The following is a 13,521-nucleotide window of genomic DNA, read 5'->3' as shown; positions in this document are numbered from 1 at the left end:
TCGATTTTATTAATTAATATTTATTAATATTATTGTACATTTATTAATATTGGTTTTATGCTGTTTGTAATATATTCGTTGGATCCGAGTGGGTTCGACGATGCGACTTACGTGTTCGGAACAGTTCTCGCGCTATACTGTATCCCGTCGATGATATAGAATATAGAATATAGAATATAGAGAATGATATAAGAACGAGAACAAATTTTCTTGCGAGTCACCATAAACCATTCTCACAGATGTGTTTTGTTTTGCAAAAAAGAGCTTATATGGAAAATTTGGTCGAGCGCGTGTAGTAGCGATTTCGGTACGAAGGAAAAAGGCTGTAGCCGTTTAGCGACAAAAAATTCGAGTAATTCGAATTCGCAAAATTCTGTACATCGAGGAGGCGCTTTGCACGACGACGCTAAGAGGTATTAAACGCGTTTAAAGTCACAGAGATGAAAGATAAAACGTACGATAGCCGATAGAAGGTGCTGTTTCGGGATCGTGCGTCGATACGAAATTAAAAAACGTTCAGTTCGCGTTATTACCGCGCAAAGATTTAAAGAGAACTTTCTGCTACCGAGAAACTGACTTACATCCGTTGGCCCGCTGTTAAAGAAGCTTCACGTAAGAGCATAGGTCGTAAACCGTGTACGAACGATCGATTAATTTTCGAGAAAAGTTTCGAGGTCGGAACGCGACGAAATCGTTTGATTAGGGGATACCCTTATTTTTCAGGGATATGGATTCGTTGTTCGATTTCTCCGCGTCGTTCGTCTTCTTTCGATCCTCGTTCGCTTCGGGATTGTTCCACTTTTGTAGCTCGCCGCTACCGAACACGGCAAACGCGACAGCTCCGACGATGTAAGTCGAAGCTAGAACCCAAAAAACGATGGTCCATCTAGCGTAGGTCTGATTTTTGTAAGTTATCGTGCCGACCATGTAACTGCTAAGGAATCCACCCAACGAGCTAAAAGTGTTCGCTATGCCGAAAATGGTCCCCGAAAAATTAGGCGCGATGTCCAAGCTGTTTCCTAGATATCCCGCCGTTACCGCGCCGTTGATCGTCAAAGCTACGGTGAAGATCGATACCGACGCGACGCGATCGCATCCGTGATACGCTTGCACGATCATCAGCAGTCCCGGACTCAGTACCGCTACGAAAAAGAACAACAACAAGATGTAGGCGAGAAAATAAAAGCGGCGCGGCTACGTTACTTCTCATTTACTCACCGAACGTGGTGAACAATTTTCGAATAGTCGTTATCGACAACTTTTTCGTTTTCACCAAATGATCGGCCAGAGCAGACATCGTCACTGCGAACGCGTATTTTCCGAGATACGGCAAAGAAGATAACATCCCGTTCTACGAAATGAAAAAAGATAGAGCGACAAATATGTAAATAAAGCGACAGTTCCGCGGAAAGCGAGCACGATAGCGAACCTCTTTGATATTAAAGTTTAAGATGTATTTCATGTAGGTTGGTAGTTGATTGACGACGGTAAAGTAGCCGAACACGCTGCATACGTGAGTGACGACGATGGCCCAAACTGGAATCGAGAAGAAGATGGACTTCCACGGTACGGGCAATCGCTGAAAAGGAAATGTTTGGTAAAGAGTCGAAATTTTTATCGAAAATTTGATCGATTACCTTGGTGGTGGCGGTGGAGCCGATCGCGTGTTCGATGTATCGACGTTCCTCGACGGAGATCCTCGGATGTTGGGCGGGAGAATCGAATATCAAGAGAAACCAGGCTACGCTCCACGCGAGTCCTATCGCGCCGGTCACGTAAAAAACGGATTCCCAGCCGACCGACGCGATCAAGAATCCACAAATCGGCATCGTCACCGCTGCACCGAGGGACGAAGCTGAAACGAAGTAACGAAATCTCGTAGTTTCGTCGACTCGAACGTAGTTCAAACGGCCAGAATATAATCTGCTCCCTTATTTATCGAATAATCGGAGGAAAATCAAGATTCGATTTACCCATCATGTTGGAGACAAATTTGCTTCGTTCTGTCGGCGGAATCCATCGAGCCGTCATCGGTTGAATAGCCGGCCAGGTAACTCCCTGCGTTCAAGCAATCGTTTCGGACGGTTTCTGACGCGTCGTTGCCGGCCAGTTACGAGAACGGCCGAGCCGTGTTTCGTAACGCCGTAAAAAATTGAAAAGGTAAACGCACCAGCATGAATCCAAGAACGGTTCTTAGTCCCGCGACCATCACGTATCCGTAAGTGGCGGACAACGGCGTCAGCAGGGTTATGGCGCTCGACAGTAGCATGCTGTATCCGAACACCCTCTTCGGGCCTATGATTTCCGCGAGTCTTCCGCCCGGTAATTCGGTACAGATGTAACCCCAAAAGAAGCTTCCCAGCACGAGATTCACCTGATACTCGTTCCACGGGTACCGCGTTTCGTTCGCTTTCCCCTCCCACGATATCTACAGAAATTTCCAGAAAGGATCGCATCTAATATCGAGCGTAGTTCAGTTTGGGATTCGGATAGAAAGAAATCGAAGGAATAGTCGAAGGAAGCGGAAGAAAAAAGTAATGCGACGCACGTGCGTAATTGATCCGTCGTTCAGAAAAGAAGAACCGGAGCCGTTGTTTTTGGAAGCCGCGTCGGTGGTCGTTCTCGTGCTCCGGTCGTCGATCGAAGCGGCGTTTACGTATTCGTCGGAAACGTCGTATTCGCTGGGATGCGAGCTACGGTTGCTCGGAATCACCATCGACACGATGGCGATCGTCATGTTGACGCGCAACATGTAATTCAACATGAATCCCAGTATCACCATTACGTTTAATACTTGTCTGCACGTGAGCAGGTCTGCAAGTAGACGAACGAAGGATCAGGCACGGTTCCTATTTCTTTCGTTTATTTCGACTAAATTATCGGAAATTATCGATTCGAATCGGAATAAGAGATAGAGCGACCCACTTGAACGCTGATCGCGCGACGGCTGATTCCACGCGTATCTCGAATGTACGAACGAATTAACGAATCAAAGGGTCATCTCCGACCCCTGCGAGCAACAATTTCGTCTCGTTGACGATTTTATTCGACTCGACGAGGGTTCGCGCCGCTTCTTCGAAACGAGGCTGAAAAGTTGCCGTTCGATTTCCCTCGTTTCGTCGAGGCGATGCGGTTGCCAAAGAAGAGGCGACGCGTCCGAAGCTTCGCGAGGCTGACCTTCACCCAGAACTTAGCGGCGGTCGTTTCCGGTAGCTATTTACGTTTTTCTTGGCTGACGCGTTCGTTTCGAGAACACAGCGGCGTTCCGTTACGGAAGCGACGTTTTCGATCGCGAATGGAACGCGGTGACCGATCGATTTTCCAACGGAACGCGTAATCGGGGGGCAAGGTTAATTCGTTGGCCGAGCAAAGTTTCGCGTTCGCTCGGAAGTCGTGGTCGCTTAACTTACCTCTTATGTTCCGGTTGGACGGCATCGTTTGCGCGGTGCGCGCGAAAGATCGGTCGGAGGAAAGAGAAAGTTAGTCCGACGCTCGATTTCACGGGCGACGTTGAACGGTGTTTTCGCGATCCGAGAGACAATCGGGAAGATATTTCGAACGATTTCGGTGAAAGAGAGAGAGAGAGAGAAGGAGGCCGTGCGGCTCGGCGGACGAGTCGCGTCACTGTCAGATCGCTTCTATTCGACTATTCGGACCTATTCGTACTTGTACGCGCGTTGCTCCGCGTTTGCCATCAAGTTTCTATTCCTATTCGTCCCCGCGAGTATATTCCCCCGTTTCGAGAGCGGACCGTTAAGGTTGGTTACCGACGCGCCGCGGTGGAAGAACGTTCGCTACCGCGACGATTCGAATAGCCGGGAAAGAAACGAGCGTCGGCCAGATACCGTGGAACAACGGCACTGGCAACGCTTTCGGAACCGAACGACGAACAAATTGAACCGTTAGGGAACGAACAACGTCCGAAGAACAGATGCAGGCGGGGAAGTGATCGGTAGAAAGTTTACTGGTTTCTATGTACATTCTGTGTTTTGTTCGCACGTTTCTTTCGTTTCTTTTTTACTCGATGTCGGGACAATCAATCCAAAATGTTGAGCTTGCTGTTAGTCTTCCGGAGTTGAGCTCGCCAGGGTATGATCGGGCCGTCGTCGTCCGGACCGTTGGCGTGATTCGATTCGTTTCTCTTCTCCTCGCCTTCCGATTTGTCCTCCGTCTTTTCTGTCCGGTGCGCCGTCCGCGGACAAGCCGACGAAGCGTCCGTCTTCGCTTGAGTCGCCTCGGTTGGCGTCGCTGGCACCGATTGCGACGATTGCACCGGTTGCGCCGATTGCGCTTGGTTCAGTCTGCGCGAGAAGGTACAGAGGACGTTCGATTATTTTGCGCGTTGAATCGCGATCGCGGACAACAAACCTTTTTTCCTCGTTGTCCTTTTTCGCGAGGAGTTGCCTCTTCCAAGCGGGAATCGCCTTTTGTCGTCTCTCCTCGTTCTCTCTGGCAATCTGTTCCTCCAACTCTTTCTTCGCTCGTTCGGCAGCCTTTCGAGCCAACATTTGCCGTTTCCATATCGGTATCAAGTTGCCGGAACTGTCCTTCTCCGGGATCTAAAAGGGAGAAATCGATCTAGAGAGAAACCTGCGCAAAACCAGCCTAAACAGAGTGCTTACCTGGTCGACGAAGTTCGAAACGTTGAACGCTTTGTTGATCTCCGATATGAGATTTTGTTCTTGCGTCTTCTCCACTCGAGCCATCTCGACTTTCAGCTTCTTGATGCCCGGAATGTCCTTGGTTCGCTTAAGTTCCGCGATCAAGTCGGTCTTTTGAACGAAGAACGACTCTGAAACTGAGAACGGGGGAAATATACCGTTCGATCGGGGTTAGGGTTTCGTTCGGTGTACGTACCGTTGGTCATGGAGACGCTTCGAGGCGGCGGCGCGGAAAACGTTTTCGTCGCGTTCATTTTCGCGCTGGTTCTTCGCAGCTGGATGCTCGTTAAGTCTTGGATGCTGATGGTCGCGAGAGGCTGCGGATTCTTCGGGGATTCCGATTCGGTGTTGCCGTTGTCGACGGAAGCGGCCAAGTTCTCGCCGTTGCGACGCGATTTTTGAAGCGGCGACAGCGGCGGCGGCGGAGGGCCCGACGCGGATTTCTTTCTTCCTCCCTTTCCTGCTTCTCCGGTCTCTTCTTCTTCTTCCTCCCCCTCGTCCTCCTCCTCGTCTTCCTCCCCCTCCAGCTCGAGCTCCTCTCCACGCCGATGTTGCCGTTCCGATCCGGGGCCAATCTCCCTCCGATCGTTTCGTCCGCTCTGTATGTCCAAGTTATCCACCGACCTGCGAACGTTTGCCTTGAACGTCGACGTTCGAACGTAACGAGAACGAGAAAGAACTTACGACGCGAAGCGACGTCGAGCGACCGACCTTGCTTTCGACAGACTGTTTCTCGAGGAAGCTTTGCATATGCTCTTGAGGTACTCGGACGGCTTGAGCAAGGTGTTCGAGTCCGCGTTCGCGAACTTCGGAGGTATGAACGGCAACACCATATGCTTGTTCACCAGATGCGACGTTTGACTCGCCTTAATTTCTTCGGCGTCTGCCGGTGGACTGGCAGGAGGCGCTTCCGGCTGGCGGTGCTCGCCGCAGGATACGTCGGACTTGTTGGTCGCTGTTCCGAAACAGAAGCGCGGTAGGGAGAAGGAATCGTAGTAGGTCGGGCAAGTGAAATCCAGGTAAGCGTATTATATGCCCGATGAGCGGCATGGTCTAGTAAGTGGTCGTCGAGGCGATTCGCGAGGCGTACTCGCGATCGTAAACGATATATCGCCGATATCGTTTACGATATATATATGTACATGTATAATGACGTTGTCCCGGCGAATCGACTCGGAGGACTATACCTGACAACGCGAACACGCCACTCTCGGTCCTGGCATCGCGGTTGCAGATCTCCTTCTTCTCGTCTCGGCCGGTCGTCTCCGCGACTTGCTTGGCGTCTTCTTTGTCGGGCGGTGGAGGTGGCGGCGGTGGCGGCGGTGGCTTCGCGAAACTGATCAACGCGCGCGATGGAAGGAAAAGAATTTTCTTGGCATTCTGACCACGTTACCGCTCGATAATCGATCGAGAGAGCGATTCGTACGATCCGCGAGGTGATCGCAGTCGAGTTCGATCGCTTCTCTCTTCGGTTTTCCGTCGCGGTCGCTTATCGCTCGGCCTACTTACCTAGCTCCGTTGCTGACCGGTTTGATCTCCTTTTCGCTTTCTACTCGCGAACTCGTCGAATCTTTTTTCTCTGAAAACCGACCGCGTCGCCGCGTTAGAATTTCCTTTCGAATCGAATCGATCGCGGCCGAATCGCAACGTACCGTGGCTCGTGGACGCGTTCTTGCCGACTCGTTCGTTGCTGCTGTTTCGCGACAGCGAGGGTGTCGACGCGGTGGACGAGAAGCAGGGAACCTCGCTGCTCGCGTTCGACGACTCGCTCGCGCTACTCGATCTGCTGTATCTTCGATCGGGCTTTCGGGAACGGCTGAAATTCGTTTTCGCGAGATTGAGCGAGATCGAGCGAGATTCGCGACGCGGCTGTCCGTGGCGAAGAATCGGTCGAAGGCCGCCAGAGACGACAGCGACGTCGCGAATCGAACGTTTGCTCTCGTACCTGCCGTCGGATGCGTTGTCGGCCGCCTTCTTTCGGGCCAGCGTGGCTACGCCGGCGACTTCTGGTTCCTGGCGCAGGCAGATTTGCTCGTACGCGTGCTCGGTCGACTCGCGAACCATATCCGACTTGACCGCGTAACCGTTTCCGCTGGACGGCCGGTCGAGGAGGGCATCGTTCACGTGCACGTCCACTTTCACTGCAATCGACCGGTAGAGAAGATCGGGTGCCGTTAAAAATGACGGTAGTCGGCGAGGATCGGTAGTCGCGCGAACCGAGTAACGGAACAGCGGCAGCGGCAGCGATGGCTAGGATGGCGAGGACGAGGACGCGACGGCGTCGAGCGTGCCACTTACCGGTCAGAGAATCGTCCTTCTTGTCCGTGTGGCGATGCTTGTCGGTATCGGCGAACAACCTCGTGATCCTGGTATACACGAGATCGTGGGGACTGTGCAGGTAGAAGGATTCCGTGTCCTTCGGTTTGGCCGGCTCGCCGATGTACGCGCTCATCGGATTGATGTAGATCCCATCGCGAGGTCTAGAGCCGGGCGGATGGAGGAAAAACGGTTCTTGAAACATGCCGCAACCGCGCAACGAGCACTGAAACCAGCACAACACCAGCTACCATTATCGGACGCCGCCGTCTCGCATACCTCTCGCACGCTCTTCCGGAAGAGTGATTCGCGCTCGCTCGAGGCATACCTCGCGTCTCGATCCTCGAGCTCGCCTATCGTTCGACGTCGTCGATTACCCCGATTCGTCTCGCGTACGTCGATCTCGCGAGTTCGACGACGCCGACGACGACGGCGAATCTCTCGACCGAGAAAGCCGCGACGCGCGCGTTCGACCCTCTGTGTTTACTAGCCTCGTCGACGGAACCCGTCGTACAACTGCAGCTCGTGGCGTCGCTCATATTCTCCGAATATTCCGAACCGGAACGATCCCTGGCCATTCTGCCGATGACATCGGTACGGTATCCCTCGTTCGTTTCCTACGGAACATCGGCGTTTCTCCGTTAGTCGCGAGCCGGCTCGGAAGTCGCGATGGACCGTTAACGCGACAAGTCGAATCTCGCGATTCCTGCGCGGCGACTTTCTACACGGAAGAACGAACGAAACCGGCTATAACCGAGATAAACGCGCTCGAAGCCCTGCTCTTACGAGATTTCGTCAGCCGAGCGACACGATCGAGAGTTACCCTTGTCGGAAACGACAAGCCTCTCGTGGAGGCTTCCGCGAGAACGCGTCGCGACGATGCGTCGAGCGAGCAACGAGGCTAAGGATCCCGTTCGACGCGAGGCGCGATCCTCGAAACCGGGGTTCGAGGATTCGCGCGTACCGAATATACGCGCGTGCGTGTACGGCAAATAGAACGGAAAGGTTCCGCTACGATCTCCGCTCCAATTTACGTCGATCCGTACGACGCGATCCGTCGATCGCGGTACCGAACGTAACTGGTAGCGCGCTTCTATACGGACCTCGCGTTCTTAGCCTTTCACCGATTTTCTTCGCGACGTCGCGTCGAATTACCAATTTTTCCTCGCGTCGAGTTTCGTTTCACTTACGTGTACACCCATGCAATATCGAGGTAAGGACGCTTGCTCGCGTCGCGACGATGGACGTCGCGCGCGGAACCGAAGTATCGCTCGATAGCGAATCGATTAATCCAATTAGATGGTCCACGATCAACCGATTCGTCGCGACCAGAATTTCGGAAGGCGCACTGCTGCCGCGATGCCGGTACGCGCGATCCTTCTCGAGAGCGGCGATCCGCGCGATATGGAAGGAAACTGGCGGCCGATCTAACGGTTCGGCAACCGACCGCTTTATATACGCGTATTTCGGATAATCGAGTGGGACTTTTCCTCGTGGCCGAAAACGACGCGTGCCGGACCGGTCGGACAACGAACTCGATCCGCGCGCGGTAAGCGGCAGACCGAGACTCGACTCGACTCGACTGGATTCGATTCGATTCGAGTCGACTCGCGGCAACTCGGGGCCCACCTGTTTCGAGCGAGAGCCGGCCAACCGGTCGCTCCTTTATCCTGGTAGGGGTACGGACCTTCTCGGCTACCTAGTTACCGTCGATAGGATCTTTCGAATCGCGCAGCGTCCCGTCCTTTCGTATCGCCTCTCGTCTCCCCTCTCGTCTCCCCTCTCCCAGCCGTTCTTTCTCCAAGTTTCTCTCCCTTTCCTCCGTTGTCCTCTTCGTGTCTCGCTGAACGCGGCTCGCCGAGGTTCGCTGAATCGCGATAGACTCGATTCCGCGAGCATTCGTGTCAAGCTTCAACCGGAAACGAGTAAATCGGAGCAAAAGTCGTGGAACGCGCGCAAAGTATCGCCTCCGTTCGGAAGCTCTGCTCGGAGATGCGTTCGCGTTTGCCGTTTCTGCGAGTAGAAAAGAAAGGTTGTTCCGTCGTCGAGAGAAGGATTCCTTCGCGTTCGCTGGATCTCTCTCGATTAACTGTAAACGACCCCTACTCTCCCTACTTTTCCGTTCTAGTCGTTCGTTCCTCGCGTTGCGCCACGTCGCGCCGATTCGAAACGCGAACGACTCTCGTAACGCGGTCAATTACGAGTAATTAGTTTTCTTCGGTATTCGCCGTTATCCGTCGCCGATCGTTTCTCGTTCCGTCGTCGGCGACTCCGCTGACATTTCGTTAGCCGGTGATCGCGATTGCCGATTCGAGAGGAACTTTCGCGGACGAAACGTCGAGAAAATAACTCGATTCCCTTTTACCGTGACCGGGGACGCGAACGATGTCTCGATCGTCGATTTTCGACCGACGAACAGGCTGCTCGGGGTCGGGGACCCGTGCAAAAGGAGATCGCGGTTACGAAACGCGGCGGTTTTGCAACCGTCGTTTACGTATCGCTCGTTTCGCGTCGAACAAAAACATGGATCGTGTTTACGGCGAGGAACGAATCGTGATTAGAACAGCTCCCTCCTTGCTTGCCTCGCCTCCTCGCGATTAATATGCCGATCGTGAATCATTATTCGAGGGAACGTGTTTTTATTCTACGTACGACTCGTAAATAGTTCGATGAAACTCGTTCCCTCGCGTTAGCCTCGTGAAACCGATGGAAATTTTCTCGGCAAACATTGCAGGCCTCGAACGAGGAAAATTTCTACTTTTCGTCGTTCCCCTTTTTTTCCTCCGCATCCGTACGTTTGTTTTTGTCGTCGGCACGCGTCGATCGCGAAAGAGGCGAGACGGATGAGAGCGTTCCGATCAACCGATCGAATCGAGAATCGAATCGAATAGGATGGAACGTAAATTAGCGAGGACAGGAACGGGAGGCTCGCCTTGAGAACGCGATGCGGAGATAAATTTTCATAACGCGTGGAATTTTTGACTTCGAAACGTGCGTCGACCGCGCGTTTTAACGAGTCGCGCCTTCGAGCACGCGGCCACGCGATTGGTCGATACAACGCGTAAACACGTTCTTTGCATAATTACGATCTCTTTGCGATTACGTATCTCCTAAGGACGGCCAGTGTCGTTCGCGTATATATAAAAGGTTACGGTCAGCGAGAAAGCTCGTGTATTCCCTGAAACGGTGGAGGCGCGATGAAAACGGAATTCAAGGTACGTGAACAACGAGGCGACCCCTTTGGTCGCGCTTATTCGCTCTTCCGGTCCATCGAATTCGTTTCGTTTCAGTACTTAACGGGCTTTGGCTGCGAGTTTTCCAGCGAGGACGAGCGTTGCCCCGGCGCTCTGCCCGTCGGCCAAAACAATCCTCAAAAGTGTCCTTACGGTCTGTACGCGGAGCAACTGTCCGGTACGGCGTTCACCGGTAAGTTCGCGTCGCGTCAGCGACATCTCGAATTCGTATACGATCGGGTTCGTCGAATTTTCAGCTCCTCGATCTCGAAACAAACGTTCTTGGTTCTATCGGATCAGACCGTCGGTCGTCCATCGTCCGTTCGCGCCGATCGGCCGCGATACTCGTCTCGTCTACGAATGGGACGCGACTCCTCAGACACCGAATCAGGTAAGGCAGTTGGTCGACGACCACCCTTTGGATGACCGCTCGAATCTTCTTTTCTGTTCGCAGCTGAGATGGAAACCGTTCGACGTGCCGACCAGACAGGCCGTCGAGGTAGACTTTGTCGACGGTTTGCACACGATATGCGGCGCCGGTGACTTTCGCGCTCGACAGGGCGTCGCGATTCACGTGTATCTCTGCAACGCGTCCATGCGGGACAGAGCTCTTTACAACGCGGACGGAGATTTTCTTATCGGTTCGTTTCCTTCTTCGTTGCTCGTAGATTTCGTTCTCCCCGAACCGCTCGTTTCTTGCTAGCCCCCCCCCCCCCCCCCCCTAGCGTCCACTCTTTTTCTAACGGCGCATCGCCCGAACGGTTGTATCCTACTAATTTCGCTACGTTTTATTAATCGTTGTAACCCTGTTCGTCGAACGAATCCAAGTAAATTGGTTGGTTGTTGCAGTGCCTCAATTAGGCGCGTTAGTGATAACCACCGAATTTGGCAAGATCCTGTGCGAACCGAACGAGATATGCGTGATTCAACAGGGCATGCGATTCAACGTTACGGTTTTTGGACCGTCCCGTGGTTACATCCTGGAGGTGTTCGACGATCATTTTCAACTGCCGGAGCTGGGTCCGATAGGTAACGAATCGATTCTTTTTTCTCTTCCGTTCGCGCGTTAACGATCCGATCATCGTGCAGGGGCAAACGGCCTGGCGAATCCGCGAGACTTTCAAACGCCGGTCGCCGTTTACGAAGATCGAGAAACCGATTACGAGATCGTATGCAAGTACCATGGTAAGTTGTACGTCGCCAGACAACGCCACAGCCCGTTCGATGTAGTGGCCTGGCACGGAAATTACGTTCCGTATAAATACGACCTCGCGAAATTCATGGTCGTCAATACGGTTTCGTTCGATCATTGCGTAAGTAGCCGTGCTGTAACCTCGCGGTTCTACTCGTAGAACGTAGTAAATCGAATCGATGGTTTTTCGCGGTGTCGCAGGATCCGTCGATTTTCACCGTTCTGACGTGTCCCTCGACAAAAGCTGGCACCGCTGCGGCCGATTTCGTGATATTCCCTCCTCGATGGTCCGTGCAAGAGCACACTTTCCGGCCGCCGTATTACCATCGTAAGTATTTTCTCGATGCCGTTCCTTTTCTTCTCGTTTCTCGCTTCCCGCTGTCCTACCTAATTAAACGAAATAACAACGCGTAATTGCGGACGTCGCGCCTCCTGCCGCTTTTCCAACGTTATCCGTCGTTGCTCGATATCCAGTCCGTTACGCTAGACCGCTTCTAAAAGTCGCTTAACCGAGATATCGGTGAAAACTCGGAATTTTCTCCCTCGATATCGATCGAGAACTTTTCTTTTTTCTTTCGCCGAATATCAATTTTGCCTTTCCTTCGCGAGCGACACCTACCATTTTTCTCGACCGTAGTCGCGTGTTTATTTCTCTCTGACCTACTTTGCGCGTATGCGGATAGATTGCGGGTGTCTAATAGATTGCTTAGTTTACTATACAAATAAACTGTTACGAACGAGAAATTCTTGACTTGGCGACTTGGCGACTTGGTTTTAAAGACGAACAACGAGCGAACGCTCGAAACTGATCGGGGTAAAAGTGCCGTGCGTTCCTTCCGTTGCGTTGTCGCTGGCATTGTACGGTGTACGCTATTCACGGGACACCCTATGTACGCGTCTATAGCGTTCCGACGATCAAACGATGCGTTTCGACCTTCAGGAAATTGTATGAGCGAGTTTATGGGCCTGATCAAGGGACAGTACGAAGCTAAAGAGGACAGCTTTCATCCAGGCGGGGCATCGCTGCACTCTATTATGACGCCTCACGGACCGGATACGCGTTGTTTCGATACCGCTTCGAACTGCGAGCTTAAACCGGAGCGCGTAGCCGATGGAACTCAAGCTTTCATGTTCGAAACGTCGTATAGCTTGGCGATAACCGAATGGGCAGCGAAACTTTGCAACAAGTTGGACGACGACTATTACAGATGCTGGGAAGGTCTTAAAAAGCACTTCAACCCGTACAGGAAATCTCTTTAAAGATTTCAATCGTCTTTTTCTCGTCGTTGTTTCCCGCGCGATAGGAAACTTCCATGTTTACTCTACAATGTTTTACGAGGCTCGAACTTGTAGCGTAAACGAGTTATGCTCAAATTATTCAATTACGAACCGACGTTGATGCGCGAACGTCGAATTTGCTTCGATACAACGTCTGTACTTTAGCGTATTTGGGTACCTGAGATATATGTATGTATGTATGTAGAACTGTTATACCGCGAGAATAATAGGGAAGATAAGAATTTGTTCATTTTCAAGGAAATTTCAAGGAAATTTCAAGGAAATTTCAAGGAAATTGGATTCGAACGAGTCGAATAAAATGGATATAAATCAGCAAGTGTGTATGCGTTCGTTATTTATACAATTTAAACATAATACCCAAAATCCCTTTCGAGATCGAGATCCGTGGGGTATAAACTGACCGAATAAAGAAACGTTATGCAGCCATATCGCGTATACGCGCGTTACACTGATCCCGCAACTTTATTACAGAGTAATACGGATAGAAAGAATAAGATAGGTAGAAGAAGAGGTGTCGACATAGCCAAGTTCGTAGTTCGGTTCGGGTAGAGCTCAACGAAGGCAACCGAGTACGTAGTCTCGGCAAAAGATTTCGAGTGCACTCGCTAGAGCGCGTTCTCGATAAAGCCGTGAGTCATAACGTTCTAGTCATACGCGAGTGTCGTAACGTAACGGTGGTTTATCGTGTTTTACTTTTCATCGTGTTCAACCGTGTCGAACAAAGTTTATGCAACGAAAAAATGCAGATTGCGACGATTAAATGTCGAATCGTATCGTGAAAGAATCGAAACATTTGTCAGCTGTTGGTATTTGGTTCACG

The 13,521-nt window shown here is 51.8% G+C and overlaps 3 protein-coding genes across 12 annotated transcripts; 1 reads left to right on the top strand and 2 right to left on the bottom strand.

Annotated features, from left to right (window-relative positions):
* Window positions 1-3,807, bottom strand: LOC100878609 (putative inorganic phosphate cotransporter). Its single transcript, XM_012296901.2, has 8 exons — window positions 3,411-3,807; window positions 2,549-2,814; window positions 2,171-2,428; window positions 1,974-2,058; window positions 1,638-1,855; window positions 1,430-1,579; window positions 1,219-1,351; window positions 1-1,142 (listed from the first exon to the last, which is right to left on the bottom strand). The coding sequence occupies exons 1-8, from the start codon at window positions 3,433-3,435 to the stop codon at window positions 700-702; spliced, it is 1,578 nt and encodes a 525-aa protein (XP_012152291.1). The 5' UTR covers window positions 3,436-3,807; the 3' UTR covers window positions 1-699.
* A 139-nt stretch (window positions 3,808-3,946) lies between these two features.
* f (espin protein forked) lies at window positions 3,947-9,666 on the bottom strand. Of its 9 annotated transcripts, none has more exons than XM_076530874.1 (12): window positions 8,607-8,739; window positions 7,469-7,594; window positions 6,960-7,203; window positions 6,607-6,802; window positions 6,314-6,477; window positions 6,171-6,240; window positions 5,849-5,997; window positions 5,346-5,616; window positions 4,858-5,285; window positions 4,623-4,798; window positions 4,369-4,559; window positions 3,947-4,301 (listed from the first exon to the last, which is right to left on the bottom strand). In XM_076530874.1, the coding sequence occupies exons 2-12, from the start codon at window positions 7,553-7,555 to the stop codon at window positions 4,037-4,039; spliced, it is 2,241 nt and encodes a 746-aa protein (XP_076386989.1). In that variant the 5' UTR covers window positions 7,556-7,594; window positions 8,607-8,739; the 3' UTR covers window positions 3,947-4,036. The 9 variants fall into 9 exon arrangements, with proteins under 9 accessions (XP_076386989.1, XP_076386987.1, XP_076386988.1 ...); XM_076530872.1 differs by lacking the exon at window positions 8,607-8,739 and adding an exon at window positions 8,168-8,581; XM_076530873.1 differs by lacking the exon at window positions 8,607-8,739 and adding an exon at window positions 8,168-8,579 and having other exon boundaries at window positions 5,373-5,616.
* Window positions 9,667-10,021: 355 nt separating this feature from the next.
* On the top strand, window positions 10,022-13,013 carry hgo (homogentisate 1,2-dioxygenase). 2 transcript variants are annotated; one of them, XM_003708158.3, is made up of 8 exons: window positions 10,022-10,192; window positions 10,268-10,403; window positions 10,468-10,601; window positions 10,665-10,851; window positions 11,060-11,239; window positions 11,300-11,523; window positions 11,604-11,730; window positions 12,343-13,013. In XM_003708158.3, exons 1-8 carry the CDS (start codon window positions 10,175-10,177, stop codon window positions 12,660-12,662), a joined length of 1,326 nt encoding a protein of 441 aa, XP_003708206.2. In that variant the 5' UTR covers window positions 10,022-10,174; the 3' UTR covers window positions 12,663-13,013. The 2 variants fall into 2 exon arrangements, with proteins under 2 accessions (XP_003708206.2, XP_076387025.1); XM_076530910.1 differs by having other exon boundaries at window positions 10,468-10,851.
* Window positions 13,014-13,521: the final 508 nt, after the last annotated feature.

This window comes from Megachile rotundata, chromosome 4 (assembly GCF_050947335.1).
Source record: "Megachile rotundata isolate GNS110a chromosome 4, iyMegRotu1, whole genome shotgun sequence".
Taxonomy (NCBI): domain Eukaryota; kingdom Metazoa; phylum Arthropoda; class Insecta; order Hymenoptera; family Megachilidae; genus Megachile; species Megachile rotundata.
This window is presented reverse-complemented; position numbering and strand designations above follow the sequence as displayed.

Coding starts and splice junctions, on each gene's coding strand:
- LOC100878609 (XM_012296901.2), bottom strand. CDS start 3,435: ATGCCGTCCAACCGGAACATAAGAG. Junction 1,580..1,637: donor GCTCCACCGCCACCACCAAG/GTAATCGATCAA, acceptor TTTCCTTTTCAG/CGATTGCCCGTACCGTGGAA. Junction 1,352..1,429: donor TAAACTTTAATATCAAAGAG/GTTCGCTATCGT, acceptor TTCATTTCGTAG/AACGGGATGTTATCTTCTTT.
- f (XM_076530871.1), bottom strand. CDS start 8,876: ATGCTCGCGGAATCGAGTCTATCGCGATTCAGCGAACCTCGGCGAGCC. Junction 6,803..6,959: donor GAAGGACGATTCTCTGACCG/GTAAGTGGCACG, acceptor GGTCGATTGCAG/TGAAAGTGGACGTGCACGTG. Junction 4,560..4,622: donor TTTCGAACTTCGTCGACCAG/GTAAGCACTCTG, acceptor TCTCCCTTTTAG/ATCCCGGAGAAGGACAGTTC.
- hgo (XM_076530910.1), top strand. Junction 11,240..11,299: donor GCCGGAGCTGGGTCCGATAG/GTAACGAATCGA, acceptor ATCATCGTGCAG/GGGCAAACGGCCTGGCGAAT. Junction 11,524..11,603: donor CGGTTTCGTTCGATCATTGC/GTAAGTAGCCGT, acceptor GCGGTGTCGCAG/GATCCGTCGATTTTCACCGT.